Source organism: Puma concolor, chromosome E4 (assembly GCF_028749965.1).
Source record: "Puma concolor isolate L17-30 chromosome E4, mPumCon1.1.hap2, whole genome shotgun sequence".
NCBI lineage: Eukaryota > Metazoa > Chordata > Mammalia > Carnivora > Felidae > Puma > Puma concolor.
Window position 1 is genome coordinate 5445782 of NC_141683.1, and position 25855 is coordinate 5471636.

The window sequence follows — 25855 nt, forward strand, 5'->3', positions numbered from 1 at the left end:
AAAGTGAATAAACTTTAAGGAAAAAATTAGGGTTTTTTCCTTAAAGTTGTACTTCTTCACTTAACACCCCCCCCCCTTAAGGTGTCCCCATGCCCCATAAAGCATATTCTCCCTTCATCCAGAAAGGGACCAAACCCATTTCCCCTCCCCTTGATCTGTAGATTCTGTTAAGACAGAACAAACACATCCTTGACAAGCATTGTATCCGCAATTACAGTGGGTTCGTGTCTCAAACCACCAATCTCCATAGAATTCCTCCCTTCAAGTGTCACTTGAAAGAAACGTCCACTTGAGTTATTCGCATTCAAGCACGAACCAACGGTAACTTTGGGAGAAAAGTTAACTATCAGTCTCCGTGGAAGGAGATCTCAAATCTCTTAAGACTATCGGGAAGGTTCTGAATCTCCAAATCACTCTGGAAGTCCCAGTTCGTTTGCCACACAGAACTTCAGGCTGTAAACAAACTCAATGTGAAAAATAAACATTTATTACAAAATTAGCCTTGACATTTCGAAATGAAAGCAGGCAGGGTGTTTTCCAACTCAAGGGGACTGTGGTAAGCTGGAGAGGTGACTTCCAAGGCTGGTCACGCATGACTTCTGTTCATCACAAGTGACCGAGACGGTGAGGAACCACTCACCTCAGACCTGATGGGACAATGAGTCACCTCTGCTTCCCTGTGGCCTTGTCTCCGCGTCCCTCCCACCCCGTCTCCCAACCAGGAGGCTGAAACACGCTTTAAAAATCTCTTTCTTACTGAACCATTTCATCATCTCTGCTTTTACTGTTTAATTAAATTTTATCTCCATCTGAAAAAGCTCTTTTTTTATTGGCCCATCACCCTTAACCGATGGTTTGGCTAGGCTTGTTTTTCCTCTTGGATTCTCGATAGAAAACTCAATTCTGTCAGGGGTTTCCAGATCAGGGAATAAAACCTGGCAAAGTGGGGCTTAGTGTCCCCCACAGAAGGAAGTTAAGCAAAATCAACCCTTGAAGACCCCCGTGTTCGCCCTCTCGCTCGTTAATAGACCGGGCGACTACTGTAGAGGGGGAAACAGAAATTTAAGGGCAAAAAGGGCTGTCCAGACGCCCAAAGGAAAGCAACGTCAGGCAGGCCTACCTTCCCATCACTCACACGCGGATGGCCTTGCCACCTGGTCTCAAATTACCTTTCCTCTAAACAGCACCCCAGCCCCCAACTCCGCTCCAGTGAAGCAATGGTTGCTGTACTGCTCTGGGGCAGTCTGTTCTCCTTAGAGAAGTCTTTCGATGCATCTGGTTGGCAGAGGGGGGAGGGGAGGGTGGGCACTTTCTCCCCTCAGTGGACCAGACCAGGGAGAACCCCAGGGCACAGAATCGGCTTCCTCCGGGTGTGCTCCCGCAGCAGAGGGCACTCCTCCCGCCGCCAGAGGGCCCCGGAGTGAGGGTCCCAAGCTCAGAAGCTCTGCCTTGAGACGGGAGCCAGGAAGGGGTGGGACAGGGGGCCAGGACCAACCCAGGTTGTTGGGAAGCAGGGTTTCAGGCGCCTTCCTGTTTGTACAAAGGAGCCCAGGAACTTCATTTCCCCAACTTCCCGCGACGAGAGGCTTTGACAAACCAGCAACATCCGGCTACATCCAAACACACACCAACAGTCTCACCAAAGAGCGAAGACGCCCCTGGACACACACCGCATTTCAGCAGAGAGCTAGGACCGAGCGCGCGAATGTGCACGCGCGCGCGCACGCACACACGCACACGCACGCGCACACACGCACACACCCCACAGCAAAGAGCTACGACCAGTGCGCACATCCGCACAGCCCTGCAGACGCATCTTAAAAGGGTCCATCCAGTTGTTCCAGCCAAGGGAAGGGTGATGGTCGGAGCTCCCAGCGCCAGCTTCCTTTTCTTTAGATCAGGGGTTTTAAAACCCTTCCGCTCAGTGTCCCCTGAGAGCCCCCCCCCCCCCACCACCACCATGGTCTCCATAACAAAGCTCCGGTTTCTTTCGACAGACACAGATGGTGTCTTTCTGCATTCAGGCCGGTGCAAGAGGGTCTCGGGGGCACTTCCCGTGGGAAGACAGAAGAAAGTGGAGTGGGCTGCAGGGGCGGGAGAGACTTGGTGTTGTCACCCCACAACCTCTTCGGTGGCTCGGTCTCCAGTCCCCACTCTGGAACAGTGGGTCCCTCCTCACCACGGGAGGAAAGGGCCCAGGGACCAAACTCCAGATCCCTACTCGGGGTGGGGGGGCCGCCGCCACACAGGGGTTATCGAGTGCCTCGCCACTGTTGCCGCGTTCTGGGAAGGGAAGTCAAGGGGCGTGACGCTCAGGGCTGTTCCCTGATCCCTCGTAGGGATGGGGGACGAAAGCTTTCAAACAAGTCCCGGGCCACTGGGCAATGGCGGGAAAGGAAGGGCGGGATGCAGGGGGAAAGCGTACACAACCACATCCTAACTAAGATAAACGTGGGGACCCCTGTGGGGGCTAGAAGACGCGTAAGGGACCCTGTGAAACTACAGACGCCATGGGCCGGAGTCTGGTAGCACCGGAAGAAGGCAAGCACGGAGGACAGGAGATGAGTCGGACCAGGGTCACACCAGGAATGACGAGGTCTGCCTGAATTCCCCCTGGAGAAATAAAACGCCCAAATCAACCCTGTACACTCTTGTTTAGCTGATGAGCTCCTGAACCTGTAAACACAGGGGAGGAGCCCCTCACTCCCGCAGGGAGACCCTCCCGGTCCCCGGGGAGCACACTCACTTCACTGCGGGCAGCGGGCTGGCTGTAAATCACCTTCTTACTCGAGGTCCTGCGGACAAGCCAGAAGACGGAGACGCTCAGCAACCCCCCCCCCCCCAACCCGTGCTCTCTTTAACCTCTGCTGGCCAACGTTAGAGGCTCGACCGAGAACTTCACGGAAGCACAGAGCTCTCAGTAGGGAGGGGTGGGTGGAGGGAGACCCGACGAGTGCAAGGTCACAGGGAACGGGGAGAGGTAGACACACAAATGGCCACCCAACCAGGGTGGCTGGCCTCTGCCTCCAGCCCCTCCCCCCGGGGCCCGTCTCCGCTTCGAACCACACACATCCTTGTTCTCAACCTCCTTTGGAGACCTCCCAGGACAACAGGTGGCTCACTCACCCTTTCTTTGTTCCTGAAAAAGAAGAAAGGGGACCGTGAGCGTCAGCGGGATAGGGGCCGGCCGGGCGCAGAAGGCTGGGGGGAATGGCACTCATAGGTCACTGGTGCTCACCCGGGAGAGAACCCCTGCACACGTGGGCTCACTATCAGGTCAGTACTCAGATGGCACCCAAGGACCGTGCCCTGGAATGGGGACGATACAAAGGAGAGCCGTTGAGGGCAAGTACTTACTGTCAAAGTAGCCTCGTCTATAGGCGAACCAGATGCCCAAAATCAAGAATCCAAGGAGAATGAGTGTGACAAGGACAGCTGCCACAATGCCCCCCACATTCAACTCCGCTGTGAGACACAAACGAGAGGTCAGTCCTCTGAGGGCTCACTCACGTGACTGACAACACCACCAAAGCCAGGGTGGAAAGCAGACCCCGGGCCCCACCCCAGGCCCGAGCTCAAGCCCCTGCTAGAGCCTTGCTCACCGGCTTCCATGCGCACAGCCTCTGACCTCATGGGCATCCCGTACCCGTTCCGCGCCTCACAGGTGTACTCGCCCGTATCCCAGGCTGACACGGGATCGAAGACCTGAAGGGAGGAAATCGGTTGGCCTCCTGTCGACAGAAGCCAAGCACCTACTTCTGGTGTTTTGTCAGTAAGCTCTACGCCCGACGCGGCGATCGAACTCACGACCCCCGACACCAAGAGCCGCAGGCTCTACAGGAGCACCCCCCCCCCATCCTCGTTTTTAAATTGCAGTATCGTGGACATACGCTGTTGCACTGGGGTTTCGGGTGCACGGCAGACGAATTCAACAACAGCGCACTTTATGACACCCTCATCCTGAGAAGCGTCCAAGCCCCCATCTTTAGTCTTCCGACCCTAACGCCAAGCTCATCTTGCTGCTTGTCTTCCCCACCTGCCAGGGCTCTTTGGCCCTGCCCTCCCCCCATACCCTTCCGCACCACCCCATCCCTACCAGCTCCCCTGTCTTTTCATTCAGGCTGTAGGAAGAGTTGCTGAAGGCGCGGTTGCCCTTGGGCTCCAAAGGCATCCGGACCCCGTCCTTGAACCAGTAGTACTCAGAAGGGGGGGAGCCATCCTTCTCTGAGCAGGTCAGCACTGCCCGACTCCCGATGGTGGCAGAGGAGGGGATGTGGACCGTGGGCTTGGATGGAGGCACTGCGAAGGGACAGAAGGGGCCCAGCACAAGTTCAGACAGCGCCGCCTAGAGGCCAAGCGGAAGACAACCCCATAGGTCAGCTCCAGCCTCCATCCCTTACCAGGCCCTCTGCTTCCCACTGTGGGAGGGGGGAGGGGGAGGGGCGGGGCTCGTCGCCTCTGCAGCACAGAGACTGAAGCCCCCCCACTCCCCCCCCCCCCCCCCCCCAGCGCCCTGGCCATCAGTGAGCTCCAAAGCTCGGCAAAGCCCCTTGAGGACCTGGGAAGCAATGAATGCCAAACCCACACACAAAACGCGTGGGGCACATACCAAGCACAGTGAGCTGGACGCTGACCTCCCCGTACGTGTTGCCGCCATCGTCAGAGACCATGCAAGTGTACGTCCCCGTGTCTTTCCGGGTCACCGAATGGAAAGTGATGCCACTGTGCGAGAAGGTGACTCGGTCTGCATAGGAGGCTACCAGGAGAGAGGAAGGGGCGGCCGGCTGAGTGCGCTGCAGGGCCACGAGAAGCTGGGTGGTGGCAGGGCAGGCCGCGGAAGAGTCCGCGGGACCTGGGCCCCAGGGTGCTCCTCTCCCCCGGGGGTCCACCCCGTCGACCCCTCCACAACCTAGGCCACCGGGGAGGAGCTGGGGCAACTCACCCGTGATCTTGTTTTTATAACAAACGAGGCTGGTGATGTCACCATGGGCGAACTTCCACTCCACGCGGGGGTTGGAGAAGCCCGAGTAGGAGCAGGACAACTTGGCGGCTGTGGGCAGCGCAAAAGTGAGCGGGACGAAGGAGCGGCGGCAAACGGAGAAGGAGAAGGGCCCCAAACTGGGTCGGCGGCTCTGCGCTGCCCGCCCTCCAGGCCCCAGGAGCACCTGCTTCCCCCCCTCCGCCCCACCCCCCCTGCACAGCCGCCCACGACTCACGTTTGTCCTCAGGAACTCTGACATCGCGCTCAGAAGTATACACTGCGCCCCTGCCCAACGCCAGGGAGCCTGAGGAGGAGAGGGGTGGGCCATCAGGAGGGGACGCCAGGGCGGCCCAGCTGAAGGAGCTCCTGAGGCCCTTCCCGTGGCTTCTCCAAGGTGAAGAGACTCAGGAGATCCAGGCTCCTCCTGGGTCTCACGCCTCCTCACCAATATCCTCAATACCTTCAAATGCTTTTTGCCACAATCGCAGGCCAATACTTCCATTATCAATGGAAAAAAAAATATTTCTCTCAGATGTAATGTCTTTCATTTTTTTATTTTTCCCTCTGCAACTCCCAATAATCTAATTAGATTCCTAGTAGTCCAGGAACAGCTTCCCAAATGACTTTTCATGGTTCAGAGAAAGCTTCTCAACAAATAATTAATTGCAGTCACTTGTCAGACACTCCTGGCAGGAAGCCAGCAAAGCTGGAGGCAAGGGAGGTGGGTCAGGCAGGCAAGGAGGCAGGGAGGGAGGCGGGGGGGGGGGGGGGGGGGGGGGGGGGGGGGGCGCAGGGGGCAGGGAGGGACGCAAGGAGGCAGGGGAGGAGCAGTAATGAGGATAATAACAATACTCAACATTTGTAGGGCATTTTGTGCTTTTTAAAGTGTTTTCACCCACATTACGCTGTTTGATCCTCAAAACCAGCATGACAGATCAGCAGGACAGGTGTTATTATCCCAGTTTTACATGAGGAACCAAGCCCATGAGATGTAAAGAATCGTGCCTAAGATCACGCAGCTGGTAGGGGCGCCTGGGTGGTGCAGTCGGTTAAGTGTCCGACTTCAGCCAGGTCACGATCTCGCGGTCCGTGAGTTCGAGCCCCGCGTCAGGCTCTGGGCTGATGGCTCGGAGCCTGGAGCCTGTTTCCGATTCTGTGTCTCCCTCTCTCTCTGCCCCTCCCCCATTCATGCTCTGTCTCTCTCTGTCCCAAAAATAAATAAAAAATGTTGAAAAAAAAAAAAAAAAAAAAGATCACGCAGCTGGGTCTGAGCTGGGGTCAGGACCGGAACTGGGCTAGATCCTCTCCTAGATCTAGAGACGAGATCTCCTCGTGCCCAGTGGAGAAGGAAAAGAAGGGGTGGCATGTGCTGGGGGCACAGAGACGAGGCTGATTGCACGACAGGGTCGCTGGAGGGTCCAGCATTCCAAACTAGGCACCAGGGCCTGGGCTCAGACAGCCGGGCTCTGCTATACACCTGCCCTTGGACACTCACTCCCGTCCATGTTTTCCAAGTTCAAATTCACCACCTGGGCTTTCCTTATATCCCTAAGAGTCCCGTCTTCCTTAGATAACTGCAAGCACATTTTTCCTTTACGTAATCACTCGCATAACTGAATACGGTCTCGTGACCTCTGAAGCGCCCTCTTCTCACCCAGAACACGAAAGGTTTTTGGACTAGATGTTCGCTCAAGTCCTTTAGGGTTTTTGTGGGGGGTTTGGGGACGTTAATGTCTAACGAGGACTTTTATACATACATTTATATCTATCTGACACAACATTGTGACTCCGTCCAGGTACGTATTCTCTCTCCCACTTTACAGATGAGAAAATTAAGTGTCTAAAAAAAGTTCTGCATCTAGCCCCAAGTTTTCATAGCTATGAAATGGCAGAGCTGAGAGGAAAACACAGGTTCCCCCTACACCCCCATTTCCCTCTTATTATGTCAGACTTTTATAAACCATGAGGTTTCTCAGAGAGGCCGTGGCTTAATGGGGGGCAGACTATGTAATAAAATGCCATTCTTTTATCTGTGAGTTATTTATACTAATATTACTTTATATGTGTGCATTTGGCATTACATTTTAATGTCAAATGTATAATCAAATATAATAACACGTAAGAAACTTAAACCAGATAGCCCTTCCTAAGTTGAAAACTGAGCCCACGGGAGTCTCTTACTCAGCTGTGAGGGGGGAAACGTGGAGAATGAAATGCTTTGATTTTCGCCCGGATCAGCTTTCTCTGCTTCAACGATGGGCACTTGTTTTTTAAGATCCTCACACTTTACAATTTGCTACCCGTGATGTGCAGTGCGATGCTCGAACGAGATCTCTCTTCAGGAATGAAGGACTGACTTGTTGTCATCCAGCCTCTGGGACTTCTGCCAAATCAAAGCCCTCAGCCTATCAGCCCTTTCGGGGACAACAGCCGGAACACTGCGGGGCCCGGGGGCATGCGGTCCACCCGGGCAGGGACAGGGGCAGCTGGCATCCAATGCCTCATCACTGAATGAGAGGAGGGAAGCCCTAGGGAACCCCAGGTCTACTGCCCCAATGCCCCCACACCACCACCACCACCCCCCCCCCCCCCCAGCTCAGAACAACGCTGAAAGGCTATTCCCACCCCGTAAAGCTCCCTGGGGAATAGGTTGAAGCTACTCTGCAGCCCGAATTCTCCCTCTGCCCAACCCCGCTTCTTTTCACTCCCCTGCCCTTCCCGAGCTGTGGACCCCAAGAGCCCTCCGTAATAAATGTCCTGGCACGATAAAGGACATCTCAGAGTCAGCTTCCTTAGAACCCAACCTATGACATGACCCAAATCAGGAAGAGCTTCTAATTACACTAAAAACTAGCGTTTGAAATAAAGGGCCGCCAAAAAAGAAATGACAGCACAGGAATTTGGTGATTGTTTCCGCATCACTTCTGACGTCAGCTAAAGTTCTTTTGAGACCTCTCAGACCTCCGGATCTAAAACATTCAGGAACCACACACACACATATACACACACACACACACACACACACACACACACACGTCCTCCCCAGCTCCTCAGTGTCCTGACCTCCATTGGCTAGGCTTTAAACCAGGCTTCTCTGGTTTAAAACACGGGCTCTGGTTTAAAACACTCGCCTGAGTGGCTCAGTGGGTTAAGCATCCGACTTCGGCTAAGGTCACGATCTCACAGTTCACGAGTTCGAGCCCCGTGTTGGGATCTCTGCTGTAAGCACAGAGCCCACTTTGGATCCTCTGTCTGCCCCCCTCTCTTCCCCTCTCGCACTCACTCTCTTGCTCTCTCTCTGTGAAAAATAAACGTATAATAATAAAAATAAAATAAAATAAAATATAAATAATAAAAATAATAAATAATAAATTAAATAAATAAATAAATAAATAAATAATAAAATAATAATAAAACAAAACATAGGGCCTGCCCCTCAATGACATCCCACCTCCCTCGGAGGCAGGACTGCAGCTGACTGTCTGTGGCCTGTCAACACTCTCACTCTATTGTGCCTGTGAATCGCCGCATGTGTCATACTCAGCCTCACCAGTGCTCCCTCCTCACCGTGGGACACCTCTGCCACCGTGGTCCATGCCTCCCCCCACCCCCTCCCACCTCGCCCCTGAATAAGCCTCTGGAACCAAGCTGCCTGATTCAAATCCCAGCTCCGGTACCTACTAGGCTGTGTGACTGGGCAAGCTACCTTAGTCGCTTTGAACCTCAGTTCACCCATCTGTAAAGTGGGGATAATAACAGTTTCTACATCAAAGGGCTGTGGTTGAGTTAAACAAGCTAATACAAATAAAGTGCTTTACAACAGGAAGCAGCAAACAACTATTATATCTTATTATTATTATTATTATTATTATTATCATCATCATCATCTGCCCATAGGTTCTTCTCCACACACTTAATTGTTGACTTTAAAACTTTCTTCAGGGGCACCTGGGTGGCGCAGTCGGTTAAGCGTCCGACTTCAGCCAGGTCACGATCTCGCGGTCCGTGAGTTCGAGCCCCGCGTCAGGCTCTGGGCTGACGGCTCAGAGCCTGGAGCCTGTTTCCGATTCTGTGTCTCCCTCTCTCTCTGACCCTCTCCCGTTCATGCTCTGTCTCTCTCTGTCCCAAAAATAAATAAACGTTGAAAAAATAAAAAATAAAAAAAATAAATAAATAAAACTTTCTTCAATAAGACATATAAATAAATATAAACACTGCCTGAAAAATGCTTATGTTCCAGCCCACCAAACCACCTCTCCTCTATCATTGCAATTGTCGTGGAAAAGCTAACTCTTCTCTAGAACCTTCCCAGGTAGACCAGCAGAGCGGAGGGCTTCCCCTCACTGCACCCCATCTCCATCAGGACACCCAGGCTCTTGCCCATGGCCTTCATCTATGTTGTATTTCCCTTGCCTCCTCATCCCCCCACCCCCCAGACCTATACTTGGCTCAATGACACACACAGTAAACCAAAATAGAAGGAAAGTTCACCCTTTCACCACGATCCTTAATTTACTACAAGTTCGCAGTAAGAAAAGCCACAAAGTCAAAGGCATCAACAGATTTTGGACCCTTTCGTGTACAGAAAACCTGCACTCAATCTCGCACACCTCTCTAGAGGGACTCCTCTCCTCCCTTCCTCTGCAAACTTTTATTTATTTGTTTGTTTGTTTGTTTGTTTGTTTTAGAGAGAGGGCACAAGCGAGTGAGGGGCAGAAAGACAGAGAGACACAGACAGACAGACAAGGGGGGCTCACCTGAGGCTCATGCTCACCCGTTGAGGGGCTCAAACTCATGGAACTTGAGATCACGACCTGAGCCAAAGTCAGACGCTTAACATGAGCCACCCGGGTGCCCTTCCTCTGCAAACTTCTTCAAAGAAGGCGTCTACACACAGTTTCCAGCCCAACACAATCACCGCCCCACCTACCGCAATATGTCTTTGGCTCTCACCTTGGAATGAAAATTGCTTTTACTAAGATCCCCAGTCATTCGCTCCTCAACTCTAGGATGCCCTGATTATACGACAGAACAGCGATTTAATAACAGCTCCTTGGGGGGTGGGGACATCATATTAAATGTATAGTTAAGCTGTACGTCGCATCCCAATTTCCAAAACATTGAAGTAGTCTTAGAATTAAGGACAGCCACAATTGGCTTTTTCAGTTCCCTTCAGGGGCCCCTGTAAGAGGCCTGGCCCCGCCGACCACTCCGTTCCTCAGCAGTCACACCGCCCCTTGCTTTCTGCGTGCCGCCCTTCTGGTCATCCCCACCACTGACGAGTTTTCTCATTCTCTCCCTTGAACCATGCTTCCTCTGTGGATCCCTTAATATGAGTGCTCCCCAGCATTCTATCCTGGGCCTTTTCTCCTCTCCACGTTCTCTCCAGGAAATCTCGAACACCACCCCAAAACTCATCTGCACCCACACGCGGCCCCCTCCAGTCCCCGCCTCCCACCTGAGCTGCAGGCTCCAGGTGGAGAAGCCTCCTGCCCTCGTCACCGGAGTCCCCACACCCCTCCCCATCTGCCGCCCGCTCCCTCCTCCTCCTCCTCCCCCAGGTCGGTGGTGTCACGGTGTATTCCCATGTATTCCATCCGTCATCATCAGTCAAACTGGAAGCCTTCCAGCAGCCACCACGTCTCCCCTCCTCAAAGAGCAAGCATTGGCATCGTCCCCTCCCAAGTCTCCCTCAAACTTTGACCGTCACTTCTTAGCACCATCATCGTCTGACGAACCACAACTCGTCTTTCAAGCACACTTGGGTGTCTCTGCCTCATTTAATCTTAACCCATTCAGATCCACCCTCCATCCCAGGGCCGGAGGAAGGGCTAGTATTTACTGAGCACTTACTCTGTGCCAGGCAGTGCTGCAAGCATATTACATGGTCTGTCTCTTCATCCCTGCCACCTTGGGAGGGGGGCGATACTGTTTATTACCATCATCTCTATTTTCTTTTTTTTTTTAATTTGTTTTTTTTCAACGTTTATTTATTTTTTGGGACAGAGAGAGACAGAGCATGAACGGGGGAGGGGCAGAGAGAGAGAGGGAGACACAGAATCGGAAACAGGCTCCAGGCTCTGAGCCATCAGCCCAGAGCCCGACGCGGGGCTCGAACTCACGGACCGCGAGATCGTGACCTGGCTGAAGTCGGACGCTTAACCGACTGCGCCACCCAGGCGCCCCTAACGTTTATTTTTGAGACAGAGAGAGACAGAGCATGAACGGGGGAGGGGCAGAGAGAGAGAGACACAGAATCTGAAACAGGCTCCGGGCTCTGAGCGGTCAGCACAGAGCCCGACACGGGGCTCGAACTCACGGACTGCGAGATCATGACCTGGCTGGAGTCGGACGCTTAACTGACTGCGCCACCCAGGCGCCCCATCATCATCTCTATTTTCTACACGGGGAAACTGAGGCCCCGAGCAGCAAAGTGCTGGTGCAGATTCCAATCCAGGCAATTCCTGGGGCCGTGCTCTGCTCCAATCCGCCACACAGCCTTCCTAAAAATGCCAATCTGACACTTGCTTCAAGCTTTCAAGGATTCGACATTGCCTCTCAGATAAAATTCAACGTCTTGGGGGCGCCTGGGTGGCTCGGCCAGTTAGGCACCTGACTCTTGATTTCGGCTCAGGTCATGATCTCATGGTTCATAGGATCGAGCCCACGTTGGGCTCTGCACTGAGAGCACAGAGTCTGCTTGGGATTCTCTCTCCTTCCCCCCCCCCCCCCGCCACACCCCTCACCCTCAAAATAAACAATAAAAAAAAAAAAAAAACACCAAATTCTTCATCAAGGCAGAGGCCCAGCAGTACTGGACCCTCTGAAAGCCTGTCTGCTCTTGCCGTGTTTCCCCCTCTAGCAGTACAGAGGACTTAAAATTCCCAGCAAAGAGCCATTTCACAACGTCTGCTTTGCTCCTGCCGTTCCAGCTTTGTAGAACACCCTTTCCCCTCTTTCTCCCTCTGGTCAGCTATTCATCCACGTTATTTTCCAGGAAATGAGCTACCAACCCCCGATCCTACCAGAGCCAGCTTCAGACCTCTTCCGGAGGCTTGAACTACCCCATGCAACACACGGGTGAAGTACTTCCCACGTTATGATGACGTCATCTGTGCACATAAGTCTCCCCTAGCAGACAGTAAACCCCCCAGGGAACAGGGACCATGTGTTATTTATTATTCTGAGTACTCCGCGCTCAGCAGAATGCCTGGTACAAGTTGACATTGAACAACACGGAGCCTTTAACGAATTAGGTCATGGCAGACCATTCACCATAACATCTACTGTTAAGGTTCATCTACAAAGATAACCCCAGTTTTCACACTGGCAGATGGGGCACGCCCAAATGAGGAAAAAAACAAATTTGATCCAAAGCTCAATCTTTTTTAAAAGTTTAAGAAACTATTCTACTTTCGGGGGGGGGGGGGGAATGACTATTCCATCAATCTTTTTGTAAAACCTTAGTTTCAGAACAGAAAAATTAAGTGTTTTGTGTTTTTGGTTTTTTTTTTTTTTTTTTTAGTTTATTTTTGAGAGAGAGAGAGGAAGAGAGAGAGTGAATCCAGAGCAGGCTCCACACTGTCAGCGTGGAGTCTGGTGTGGGCCTCAAACTCATGAACCGTGAGATTATGACCTGAGCCAAAACCAGGAATGGGACCCTTAACCTACTAAACCACCCAGGCACCCTAAGAATTGTGGGTTTTTTTAAAGATTAAAAAAAATTTTTTTTTTACGTTTATTTTATTATTGAGAGACAGAGTGAGACAGAGCATGAGCATGGGAGGGGCAGAGAGAGAGGGAGACACAGAATCCAAAGCAGGTTCCAGGCTCTGAGCTGTCAGCGTAGAGCTCGAAGCAGAGCTCAAACCCACCAACTGTGAGATCATGACCTGAGCTGAAGTCAGACGCCCAACCGACTGAGCCACCCAGGCGCCCCAAGATCTTTTTTATTTAAAAAAAATTTTTTTTTAACATTTATTTATTTCTGAGAGACAGAGAGAGCGTGAGCAAGGGAGGGGCAGGGAGAGAGGGAGACACAGAATCCGAAGCAGGCTCCAGGCTCTGAGCTGTCAGCACAGAACCCAGTGTGGGGCTGGAACTCACGAACTGTGAGATCACAACCTGAGCCGAAGTTGGACACTTAACCGACTGAGCCACCCAGGCACCCCACGATGTTTTTTATTTTTAAGTAATCTCTACACCCAACATGGGGTTTGAATTCACAGCCCCAAGCAAGAGTCACATGCTCCACTGACTGAGCAGCCAGGCGCCCCCCAAATTAAGTGTTCTTAAATTTGCTTCATAGTTTTGTAATACAATCGGAGTACTCTGCACGTGAGCAATTTCCAGCTGGCATTTTGCAACAGGCACTAATTTTTTTTTAAGTTTATTAATTTTTTTTGAGAGAGAGAGTACACATGAGGGAGGGGAAGAGAAAGGGAAACAGAGAATCTCGAGTAGGTTCTGCACTGTCAGTGCAGAGCCCCATGCGGCGCTTGAACTCATGAACGGTGAGATCATGACCTGAGCCGACTGAGCCACCCAGGCGCCCCGAGGGACTCGTTTCTCTGTGTGCGTTGCAGTGCTTACAGACTGCTTTCCTGCATCCAGGGAGGTGTGCAGAGACAAAAGAGGAAGTTGCAGGAGGTTTTCTGATGCAAGGTCTAAACCAGCAGCACGAAGTGGGGGAAGGATGTGAATCCATTTAAAACATCCCCACTGGGGGCGCCTGGGTGGCTCAGTCGGTTGAGCGTCCGACCTCGGCTCAGGTCATGATCTCACAGTCTGTGAGTTCGAGTCCCGCTTCGGGCTCTGTGCTGACAGCTCGGAGCCTGGAGCCTGCTTCGGATTCTGTGTCTCCCTCTCTCTCTGCCCCTCCCCTGCTCACGCTCTCTGTTTCTCAAAAATAAATAAATGTAAAAACAAAAATTTTTTTTAATAAAAATAAACAACGACAACAACAAAAATCCCCACTGTCTTCATGACCACAACAGGGAACTCCAAGCAGGTTCAAGTCAGCTGGGGAAGAGGCCTTAGCCAGGTAGGGCATTGCTCTCACTGCAAAGGTATCTTCAACGCGGTTTACGGTTGTCATGGACCAAATGGTGTTCCCTCAGCTCCTATGTGAAAGCTTGAATCCCTGGTACCTCAAAATGTGACCGTATCGGGGCGCCTGGGCGTCTCAGTCGGTCAAGCCACCAAGCTATTGGTTTCAGCTCAGGTCATGATCTCAGTTTTTGGGTTCTGAGTTCGAGCCCTGCATCGGGCTCTGCGCTACAAAGTGAAGCCTGCTTGGAATTGTCTCTGCCCCTCCCCTGTTCATGCTCACTCACATGCTTGCACTCAGGCTCTCTCTCTCTCAAAATAAAGAAGCTTAAAAAAAATGTGACTGTGTCTGAAGACAAGGCCTGTCACAAGACAATTACATTAAAATAAGGCCCGTATGACACGCCCTAATCCAGTGTGACTGGTGTCCTTTATACAAAGAGACACCAAGGTGCTCATACAGAGGACAACCAGGGACAGAGTGGCTGCCTGCAAGCCAAAGAGAGAGCCTCCAGAGGAAACCAACCCTAACACCGCAGTGGTCTTGAACGTCAAGCCTCTAGAACTGTAAGAAAATCAGTCACTGTTGTTTAAGCCCCCACCCTCACTCTCCCCATCCCTGTCTGTCCGTGATACGTCGTCGTGACCATGGCCCAGGCCGATGAATAGAAAGGTCTCAGCTGGACATCAGCAGTGAACATTCTGGCTGAATCCCCTGTAACTACAGCCTTGACTTAGGTAATTATGATGACATTTCCACACAATGGAAGAATCAACGTTCTGCCCTGCAAAGAAAACCATCAACAGAATGAAAAGGCCGCCTACTGAATGGGAGAAAATATCTGCAAATCACTTAATCTAATAAGGGATTCATATCCACGAAAGTTGAGAACATACAAAGAACTCACAACTCACTAGTAAAGCAACAACAAGAACAAAACGCAATCCAATTAAAAACTGGGCAGAGGATCCATATAGATGTTTTTCCAAAGAAGACATCCAGATGGCCAGCAGGTACATGAAAAGCTGTTCAACATCGCTAATCATCAGGGAAATGCAAATCAAAACCAAAATGAAATCTCACCACGCGTTATTATCAGAGACAAGAAGTAACACGCACTGGCAAGGATAGAGGAAAGAGAACCCTTGTGCATGCTACTGGGAACGTAAACTGCTGTAGCCACTATGGAAAATAGTATGGGCAGTCCTTGAGAAATTAAAAATAGAAATACCGTATGATCCAGCAATTCCACTCCTGGGTGTCTATCTGAAGAAAAGAAAACCACTGCTTACGAAAGATATATGCACCCCATGTTCATTGCAGTGTTATTTACAATAGCCAAGATATGAAAACAACCTAGGTGTCCATCGATGAATGGATAAAGGATATGTGGTCCACACATGTAACAGTTTATTATTCAGCCGTAAAGAAGAATGAAACCTTGCCATTTGTGTTAACGTGGGTAGACCTTGAGGCCATTACGCTGCATGAAATAAGTCAGACATGGAAAGACAAATACCATAGGACCTCACTTATATGTGGGATCTAAATTAAAAACAAAACTAAGCTTGTGGATACAGAGAACAGATTGGTGGTTCCCAGAGGTGGGGGATGAGGGGTGGCAAAATGGTTGATGGGGGTCGAAGGTTACAAACTTTCAGTTATAAAGTAAGTAGGTCATGGAGACGTAATGTACGGCATAGTGACTACAGTTAATAACGCTATATTGCAGGGCGCCCGGGTGGCTCAGTCAGTTGAGCATCCAACTTGGGCTCAGGTCATGATCTCGCGGTTCATGGGTTTGAGCCCCCACATCGGGCTCTGTGCTGACAGCTCAGAGCCTGGAGTCTGCTTCCAATTCTGTGTCTCCCTCTCTCTATGCCCCGCCCTGTTGTGCTCGGTTCTCTCTCTCTCTCGAAAGTAAATAGACGTCAAAAATTTTTTTTTATTTTTTTATTTTTTTATTTTTTTTTAATTTTTTTTTTCAACGTTTATTTATTTTGGGGACAGAGAGAGACAGAGCTTGAACGGGGGAGGGGCAGAGAGAGAGGCAGACACAGCATCGGAAACAGGCTCCAGGCTCCGAGCCATCAGCCCAGAGCCCGACGCGGGGCTCGAACTCACGGACCGCGAGATCGTGACCTGGCTGAAGTCGGACGCTTAACCGACTGCGCCACCCAGGCGCCCCAAAAATTTTTTTTTAAATAACACTATTATATCTCTGAAAGTTGCTAAGAGAGTAGATCTTGAAAAGTTTCCATCACAAGAAAAAACAATTCTGTAACTATGTATGGGGATGAATGTTAACTAGATTTACTGTGGTAATTATTTTATCATCTATAGAAATATGGAATCATTATGATGTGTATCTGAAACTAATATAATGCTATGTCAACAAGAAAAATAAATAACTAAAAGGAAAGAATCAACAGAACTCCTGAAAACCTTTTTATGAGACTTGTCCTATACTTTCGATTACAGTTGACCTTTGAATGACACAAGTTTGAACTTCACGGGTCTCGTTATACACAAAATTTTTCTAATACAGTACAGTATTGTAAATGTATCGTCTCTTACGATCTTAACTTTTTTTCTCTAGCTTAATTTATTGTAAGAACATACTATATAATACATATAACAAAATATGTGTTCATCAGCTATTTATGTTATCAGTAAGGTTTTCAGTCAATAGTAGGTTACTAGTTTTTCGGGAGTCAAAGAGTTATGCACTGGTTTTCTTTCTTTCTTTTTTTAAAATGTATATCTATTTTTAGGAGAGAGAGAGAGAGAGAAGACAGAGAGTGAGCAGGAGAGGGGCAGAAGATAGAGAGAGACACAGAATCCGAAGCAGGCTCCAGGCTCGGAGCTGTCAGCACAGAGCTCGATACACGGGGCTCAAACTCATGAACCTCGAGATCACGACCTGAGCCGAAGTCAGCTGCTCAACCGACTGAGCCACCCAGGCTCCCCTGCACAGATTTTCAACTCCATGGGGTTGAGACCCCAAAACGCATGCGTCGTTCAAGGGTCGACTGTAATCATATCTAAATTCTAGGCACATATTACTGAACACGACCAAATGAATAAAATAGGAGCAAGAATAAAATAATATTAGCAGTTAGCGTTTCTCGAATACTTACCACATGGCAGGACTCTTCTGAGCCCTTTACGGGATTAATTCATTTGATCCTTGCCATGATGCCATGAAATAAACACTACTGTTGCTCTCATCTTCCAGATGAGTTCACTGGGGCACGTAAATTAAGTAATTTGCTCAAGTACAAAGCTAATAGGTGGCAGAGTAGGAGTCTAACCCTGGTAATCTGGCTCCAGTATGATACATTATCAAAAACTATGTAAGAAATACATATTGCCATCTCAAAGGTCAAAGTAGATCAGAAGTATGTCCAAAATGTACAAGCAATAGGTAGAATATGACCCTATATTTATAAATAATAAAAACAATCCGAGTATATGCATAACAAAATCTCTAAGAATAGATTCCAAGCACTAGACAGTGCATATCACCTGAGACCGCAGGCAGCTTTTCTTCTCTATGTTCTATAGCTGTGTAATCAGCAAGCACGGGATTAAGTGTTTTAATTTAGAGAAAAATACGGGGGAAGGGGGATGAAAAAGGGGGAAAAGAAAATCAGATCACAAGAAGGAGAGAAGAAGAAACAAAGCCAAAAAGGAGAGGCAAAAACGTTGATTAAACAAAACCTTAATTTTTTCTAACGTTTATTTATTTTTGAGAGAGAGGGAGACAGAGCGTCCAACTTCGGCCAGGTCACGATCTCACGGTCCGTGAGTTCGAGCCCCGCGTCAGGCTCTGGGCTGATGGCTCGGAGCCTGGAGCCTGTTTCCGATTCTGTGTCTCCCTCTCTCTCTGCCCCTCCCCCGTTCATGCTCTGTCTCTCTCTGTCCCATAAATAAATAAAAAAACGTTGAAAAAAAAAATTAAAAAAAAAAAAAAAAAGAAAAGAAAATCACTATGTATCTGAATAATAAAACAACCGTGGCAAATTATTATTTTCCAGAAGCAGACGCACGGATCTATCTCATCCCACCTGGTTTTCTTACATTGTGACTGAAGTGGATTCTAGGTTTCCTCCTCTTGAATCTGGGCACTGTCTTGTGACTGCTTCGACCAATGGAGTGTAATGGGAGAAATGACACAGTGAGCCCTCCCATGAAGGTGGGTGCCATATGCATTGTCTCCTTAGATTCTAATTGCAAAAACCCCATGAGACACAAGTTCTATTGTCACCATCCCATGTTCCAGATGAGAACACTGAGCTTAGAACAGCTGCTCCAAATCACACAGCTATAAGCAGCAAAGTAGAAAGGGAATCTTGTTGTTTGTTTGGTTTTTTTTAAGTAATCTCTACGCCCAACATGGGGCTCAAAGTCACAACCTGGAGATCAAGAGTCGGATGCTCTACCAACTGAGCCAGCCAGGTGCTCCATGGTGGGAAGGGCATCTTAACCCAAGTCTGCCTAATTCCGAGGCTCTAAAACCATGATACTACCGGGGCTCAGTCAGTTAGTTGGCTCAGGTCATGATCTCATGGTTCATGGGTTTGAGCCCTGCATTGGGCTCCGCTCTTACAGCACAGAGCACGCTTCAGATCCTCTGTCTCCCTCTCTCTCTGCCCCTTCCCCGCTCACTCTCTCTCTCTCTCAAAAATAAATAAACATTAAAAAATAATAATAATACAGGGGCGCCTGGGTGCTTCAGTCAGTTAAGCATCCAACTTCAGCTCAAGTCATGATCTCACAGGTCATAAGTTTGAACCTCGCATTGGGCACTGTGCTGACAGCTCGGAGCCTGGAGCCTGCTTCGGATTGTGTCTCCTCTCTCTGCCCCTCCCTTGCTCGCGCTCTGTCTCTGTCAAAACTAAATAATCATTAAAACTCAAAATAATAATCATAATCATAATAATAAACTATGATGCTACAGAGCATCTCCGTCAGACAAGCAAGAAAAGTCTACTCGTCCTTCAAGATCCTTTTCAAATGCCCCTTGACCCACTATGACTTTTCCCAGTCAAAATTAATCTTCCTCAACTTCTAGGAATGTAGCCTAAGAAAACACTCAAGAGTTAAGCTTAAAGATGGAACAATTTCGGGGCGCCTGGGTGGCGCAGTTGGTTAAGCGTCCGACTTCAGCCAGGTCAAGATCTCACGGTCCGTGAGTTCGAGCCCCGCGTCGGGCTCTGGGCTGATGGCTCAGAGCCTGGAGCCTGTTTCCGATTCTGTGTCTCCCTCTCTCTCTGCCCCTCCCCCGTTCATGCTCTGTCTCTCTGTGTCCCAAAAATAAATAAACGTTGAAAAAAAAAAAATTTAAAAAAAAAAAAAAAAAAAAGATGGAACAATTTCATGTTATTTAGCACAGCAAAGAAAAAGAAAACCTCAAAGTCCAACAATAGGTGAACAGTTCATTATGACACAGCCATACAGTAGAATACGATACAATGGATTTTGTTTAAAGCATATTTTGCTTAAATATATACAGATACCACATTATTCATAAAGGAAAGACTACAATTAAACACCAACAGTATTTATCTCTTGATAATAGGCCTACGTGTGATTTTCTTTTCTCTATATTCCTGTTTTCCCATTTTTCTACACTGAGCACATATTGTGTCTCTCTCTTCTTTTTTAAGAAGTATATATGTATATTTTCTTAATGTTTACTTATTTTTGAGAGAGAAAGAAAGGCAGAGAGAGAGGGAGACACAGAATCTGAAGCAGGCTCCAGGCTCAGAGCTGTCCGCACAGAGCCCGATGTGGGGCTCGAACTCATGAACTGTGAGATCATGACCCGAGCCGAAGTCGGACGCTCAACCGAGCCACCCAGGCACCCCTATTGTTTCTTAATAAAAATTTATTGTTTTGAAAAAGTGATCTCTTCCCTTTTATGCTCCCCATTTTGTACTTTGAGTGCAGCCACTGGCACCCTCTTGTCAGTCTACGCCTGTAGTTCCTGGAGGAGAGAATCTGTAGGTCCCCAGCTCCTAGCACGGTGCCTTGCCAGCGAAGATGCTCCATGACCCCTAACTGAAGCACGCTGTGAGGACTAGGTGGTCACAGAGGGCGGAGGCTTCCAGCTAACAGAAGCCAGCAAGCATCCCTGTACATGTAGACCAAATCCACCACAGAAAAGCTACTTCCTTCTACTACTTTATTTTTTTTATTATTTTTTTTAATCTTTATTTATGTTTGAGAGAGAGAGACAGAGTGTGAGCAGGGGAGGAGCAGAGAGAGAGGGAGACACAGAATGCGAAGCAGGCTCCGGGCTCTGAGCTGTCAGCACTGAGTCTGATGCGGGGCTCGAACTCGTGAACCACGAGATCATGACCTGACGACCTGAGCCGAAGTCAGACGCTCAGCCGACTGAGCCACCCAGGCGCCCCTCCTTCGACTACTTTATTAAGAAAACTTTGAGGGCGCCTGGGTGGTTCGGTCGGTTAAGCATCTGACTCTTGATTTCGGCTCAGGTCATGATCTCAGGGTTGGAGAGATCAGGCCCTGCCTCGGGCTCTGTGCTGTTGGTGGCAGAGCCTGCTCGGGATTTTCTCTCCCTCTTTGCCTCTCCCCACCCTCTCAAAATAAATAAATAAACTTAAAAAGAAAGAAAGAAAGAAAACTTTGTTTCCTCTACACATCCTGTCCATTAGAATGTTCCTTAAGTTGCTTTTCTGCCATGAGTTTGTTTGAATTCTTTTTTTTTTTTTTTTTTTTTTTTTAATAAAAGGAAGAAAAAGGACGGAAACCAGCCAGCCAGCCAGTCTCTCTGGTCTTCTCTAAGAATTCCTCCGATCTTCGCCTCCAGGCATATGAGGTCCATGGGGGGGGGGGGGGGGGGGGGGGACAGGAGCTGGAGAATGAGGGGGAGCCCTCACCTCCAAAAAGGTTACTCCCGGGTTTCCTGATGTGAGCCAATTGTTTCCAATACCCCCAGCTCTCCTAAGAACTTTTTTTAAATTTTTTTAATGTTTACTTTTTTTTTTTAATTTTTTTTTTTAACGTTTATTTATTTTTTTGGGACAGAGAGAGACAGAGCATGAACGGGGGAGGGGCAGAGAGAGAGGGAGACACAGAATCAGAAACAGGCTCCAGGCTCTGAGCCATCAGCCCAGAGCCCGACGCGGGGCTCGAACTCACGGACCGCGAGATCGTGACCTGGCTGAAGTCGGACGCTTAACCGACTGCGCCACCCAGGCGCCCCTAATGTTTACTTATTTTTGAGAGAGAGAGAGACAGAGGGCGCACAAGTGAGGGAGGGGCAGAGACGGGGAGACACAGAACCCGAAGCAGGCTCTGGGCTCGGAGCTGTCAGCCCACAGCCCGACGCGGGGCTCAAACTCACGGACCGCGAGATCATGACCTGAGCCGAAGTCGGACGCTCAACCGACGGAGCCCCCCAGGCACCCCATCGCCTCAGAACTTCCAGATAGCAGATGTGGTCTCTGCTTTGTCCCTACTCTCCAGCACAGGGCTGGAACACGGTGGACACCAATGTTCACCAGATTAACAAATGAACTTGACAAAGCAATACACCATCAGGACCTGGCCCTAGGGCTTCCACCCCCGGTTTGCCCTTTCCTCCCCACCGGCCACCCTGTAGAGACGGAACTCGTTCCTGGGGGTTAGGGTAGGACGGATAAGGAATGCAGGGGCAAGAGGAAGGCTCTGTGAGCCCGACAGGCTGGGCTAAGTCTAAACAGCCCTTCCTGGCTGCGCTTAGAGTGACGTCAGTGGCTGGCCCGGTGGGCCCTCAGGAGGGCAGAAGGTGGAGCGGGCAGTCTGGGACAGGAGAGCTCTCACTGGAAGGCTCCCTCCTGACCTCGCTCGGCAGCATTCCCAGTTCTACCTGCTGGGCTCCTCCCCTCCCCCACCCATCTCCCCATGACAAGGCCGTGCCCGCCCACCCAGGGCTGCTCGCTCCGGGGGCCTGGCATCACACTTCCCGGTCGGCCAGCTGCTTCCTCCTGTCCTATCCCCACATTGCAAAACAAATACCACAGCCGGACTTTAGACAGAAACCCTGCTTATCAGGGAGTCCCAGACAGATGAACTCTGAGTTTTCAACGCCTGGCAAAGCCCAGCGCACGTCCACTCACGCGGCTTCCCCCCCACCCCCAGCCCCCTCACAACGCCGCACCCTCGTCCACAATGACATCTGACGGGCCGTCATCCACATCTTTCCTGGACCGCGGCAAAGGAAGCTCGTCTGAGTCGGGAGGTCCCCAAGGTCTCCTCTCCTCGATGCTAACAGAGGCGATAAACCAGGCCCACCATTTCCATTTGCGGCCACACAAAACGTGTGTAGGTTTTAAACCTATCTCTGAGCAAGGGTGCCAGTGTCCGCAGAACACGTGGCCCTCGACCCGGTGGACTTGGGGGGGTGGGGAGGGTGGGTCCTAATGACCAAGGCCACGGCACCCAAAAGGAAAAGATCTCCAGGGTATCCCAAAGCGAATCAAACGAGGGGCCTGATGTAGTAGAAAATCTGTAGTGTGCCTCATTTGGTGTAAGAAAGGGCAGAAACAAATACATATTTATATGTAATTGTGCCTGTGTAACAAAACACTGGAAAGAGACATAAGAATCCGGGGGGGGGGGGGGGGGGGCCTGGACTGAACCTTCTACATCCTTCTGATTCTCAAACAATGTATTAACCTGTTCCTTTTCGTTGCAGGAGCTCCACCCAAACCAAAACCAGGCCGGAGACCCCTGGCAAACCAGTGAAAGAAACCAGACAGAAACATGGTGAAGTGAAAGTGTCCTGGGGCCTGGAGGTGAAGACTGAGGCAGAGACACTGGAATCCCATGCCCGCTCATTTCCTAGTTCCTAGTTCCTGCTGCCATCAGCCACTAGGCTTCAGGTTTCCAGGGAACAATTCGTTCCTGGGAGTAGCAACTGGCAGGCAGAGGGAGGGGAAAGGAGAAGTGAAGCTCAACAGTAAAGCTGGAAGGGCTTGGGAGGGAACTGTCCCTGGAGAACACCAGCGCTCACAGGCGGACCCAGACACAGGGCCAGCAGCCCCTCCCTCCGGGAACGGCTCGGTGGGGACACCACCCTCAAGGAGGGGTGAGGAGGAAGGACCAGGGTTCCAGCCCAGGTTCCCCTTTCTTCCCCGTGGTGACACCAGAAGCCATCCTCGTCACACAGGACCCTGCTAAGCAGAAATGCCTCTCCCTGCTTGGGAGATGGCTGGAAACTTCTAAGTGCAGGTTCCCCAGGGAGAGGGAGACCGTGTTCTCCATCACTGGTTGGCTTTTCCCCAGGCCCAGTTCCCTCAGTATTTGGGCTCCCATTCCTGGCCAACAGCCCGGGCCTTCCTCTCCACTGAGCTACCCGGGCTGGGGCTGGACCTTTGCTTGACTTGGAGAATATCCTGCCCTTTTTCTTCTTCCTCTCTGATGGGCAGCAGCCCTGATGGAAGAGAGAGCATGTGGGCACCCACATACGATGCAGACATCCCAGGGTCACAGGACAGGCCAGACACCCAAAAAACAGCCTTTAATGGAGTGCCTGGGTGGCTCAGCGGGTTAAGCGTCCGACTTTGGCTCAGGTCATGATCTCGCAGTTCGTGGGTTCGAGCCCCACATCAGGCTCTGTGCTGACAGGCCAGAGCCTGGAGCCTGCTTGGGATTCTGCGTCTCCCTCTCTCTCTGCTCCTCCCCTGCTCATGCTCTATCTCTCTCTGTCCCTCAAAAATAAATGTAAAAAAAAAAAAAAATTTTAATGTGACATGGTCGGTTCCCCCATCCCCTGGACACGTTACTTCCCAGGACCCACAGTCCTGTCACGCTGATGCAACATCACATCAGGTTCCCTGCGAACCATCTGAATCCCTGAAGAGACTGGAGGACGTCCCCAAGCTCAGGACGGTGCTACTACAATTCTTTCAGTGCCAGTACGCGATTACTGGGGGCTGTCACGACGCACAACAGTAGGAAGAGAGAAAAGGGAAGAAGAAGAGGAAGAAGAATGTGGCTCCAGCAAGCTTGTGAACCCGACACACTCTGTCACAAATAGAGTCAGCGCTGAGAAACTTCTGGGTCTGGGGAAGGGAGCACTGGCGCAGCATGAGGCCGAGTACCAGTAGGAGCCCCACACAGAACCGGCCATGGGTGTCACAAGCAGTCCCAGGCAGAAATGAAAAAGCTGGAGAGTAGGAAAAGACTGGAAACTGAGGCCAAAAGGCAAATGGAGGCATAGAATGAAGAAGACAAGTGAGAGACTCTAGGGAACTGAAAAGGTAAGAGGGTGGACCCGGGAGTGTTATATCCCAGGCTGATGTTTGAGGTCGCGGTTCCCGTGCCACAGGGTGCTTGAGACGCGGACCCGGGAGTGGGAAACGGAAAGGGACTCAGGAGATTTTGGTGCCATTCCCAGGTCCTTCCATCCATCTGGAAAAGTCATTTCCCCTCTCTGGACCTGTTTCCTTCTCTGTACAATAGGGCGAGGGTTAGACTTGCCTCTGGTCCAGTGCACCCCAAGGGCTTTTATGTTTTTGTGATGAGGGACAAAGAAATTGTCCATCCATCCGTCCAAGGGCAGGGAACCTATTTCCACGCTTCGCAACTGGGCAAAGTGAACCGCCGTATAACCACCGATGCTGATTTTTGTTTTTGATTGTTCGTTCCCTTCTCCCTTCCTAAAGCTTCGTTCTTCAAGGGACCAACGAAGAGCCCCCCACAGATCGCATACCCGCACCACGACCCACAGAGGCACAGACCCTCAAGACCCTGGCGGATCACGTCCAGCTGCTGACACGGGTCGCCTGAACTAGGGCCCAAGGCATCCACGCAGCCCGGCCCATAGGCCCAAACCTATCTCTGGACGGAGGCAAGCCCCAGCAAGTGAGTCTCATTGTTCCACAGGAAAGGGAGTTTACAAAGGAAACAAAAACTCTCAGAGGCGGCCAGGGGGAGGGCAGAGCCCTGGCTCTGAGAAGCCTCCAGCCAACCGACAGGCAGCTCCTTCCCCTAGGAATAGTCCCTCGGTCAACAACAGCCACCAAGGGCTCTCAAGGTAGCTACTCCAGAAAGGAACTTGAAGTGCTGTGTTCTGAGAAAGTTCGGATTTCGAATTGATTTCTTCTTCGGACTTTGCACCCAGACACTTCTCCCGGTGGTTTCCCACCCCACCTCACCTCCAGCAGGTCTGCCCTGCCGACCCTTCAGGAGCAGACCACCCAGGGGCCAAAGGAGTCAGGGGTGCGGGGCTCGGGGCTTCTCCCGGGGTGGGCGCGGGTGTCGGGTGCGCGTTGCGGGGCAGGATGGCCCGCCCCGGCGCGGGCGGAGGGGTGCGCCTGGGCAGAGGCGTGCAGGGCCCTCGCCGGCAAGTGAGGCTGTGAAAAGCGGGGCCACCCCCTCCCGGTGGGTGCCGGGGCAGGGGGTGGGGGAGGGGAGCCGGCCACCGGCCGGGGGGGGGGGGGGTGGAGGGGAAACAGGGAAGGGCCAGGGGTGGAAAGGCAACTCGCTGGGTGAGGCCGGCGGGTTTCCCAACGCCTCTCCTGCCGCGGGCGAGGGGCGTGGGGAGCGCCTCCCTCCAACGTCTGACCCGACCCACCGATTCCTCCCGAAACTCCGGGAACTTACTCAGGACGACCGACGTGAAGACGAGCAGCTGTCTCCTCCCGGCTCTCGCCTCGGTCCCCATGGCGATCAGGACCCCGACGCGACGCGGCCGCTGCAGCCCCGGACCGAGTCAGAGATTCCCCCGCAGCCGCCCGCGGACTAAACTCAGCCGCCAGGTCGAGCCCCGCCCGGCCCCGCCCTCCACGGCGATTGGCCGGCGCCCC

The 25855-nt window shown here is 51.1% G+C and overlaps 1 protein-coding gene across 3 annotated transcripts; it reads right to left on the reverse strand.

The window, feature by feature from the left end:
- Positions 1–465: 465 nt before the first annotated feature.
- F11R (F11 receptor) lies at positions 466–25811 on the reverse strand. Of its 3 annotated transcripts, XM_086694565.1 has the most exons (10): positions 25653–25811; positions 5217–5285; positions 4943–5050; positions 4610–4756; positions 4097–4299; positions 3603–3705; positions 3358–3465; positions 3127–3139; positions 2747–2795; positions 466–2613 (listed from the first exon to the last, which is right to left on the reverse strand). In XM_086694565.1, the coding sequence occupies exons 1-10, from the start codon at positions 25711–25713 to the stop codon at positions 2578–2580; spliced, it is 897 nt and encodes a 298-aa protein (XP_086550691.1). In that variant the 5' UTR covers positions 25714–25811; the 3' UTR covers positions 466–2577. The 3 variants fall into 3 exon arrangements, 2 of the variants coding, with proteins under 2 accessions (XP_086550691.1, XP_086550690.1); XR_015246371.1 differs by lacking the exon at positions 3358–3465 and adding an exon at positions 3239–3309 and having other exon boundaries at positions 2747–3139; positions 25653–25810; XM_086694564.1 differs by lacking the exons at positions 466–2613; positions 2747–2795; positions 3127–3139; positions 3358–3465 and adding an exon at positions 3238–3309 and having other exon boundaries at positions 25653–25810.
- Between the last annotated feature and the right edge of the window lie 44 nt (positions 25812–25855).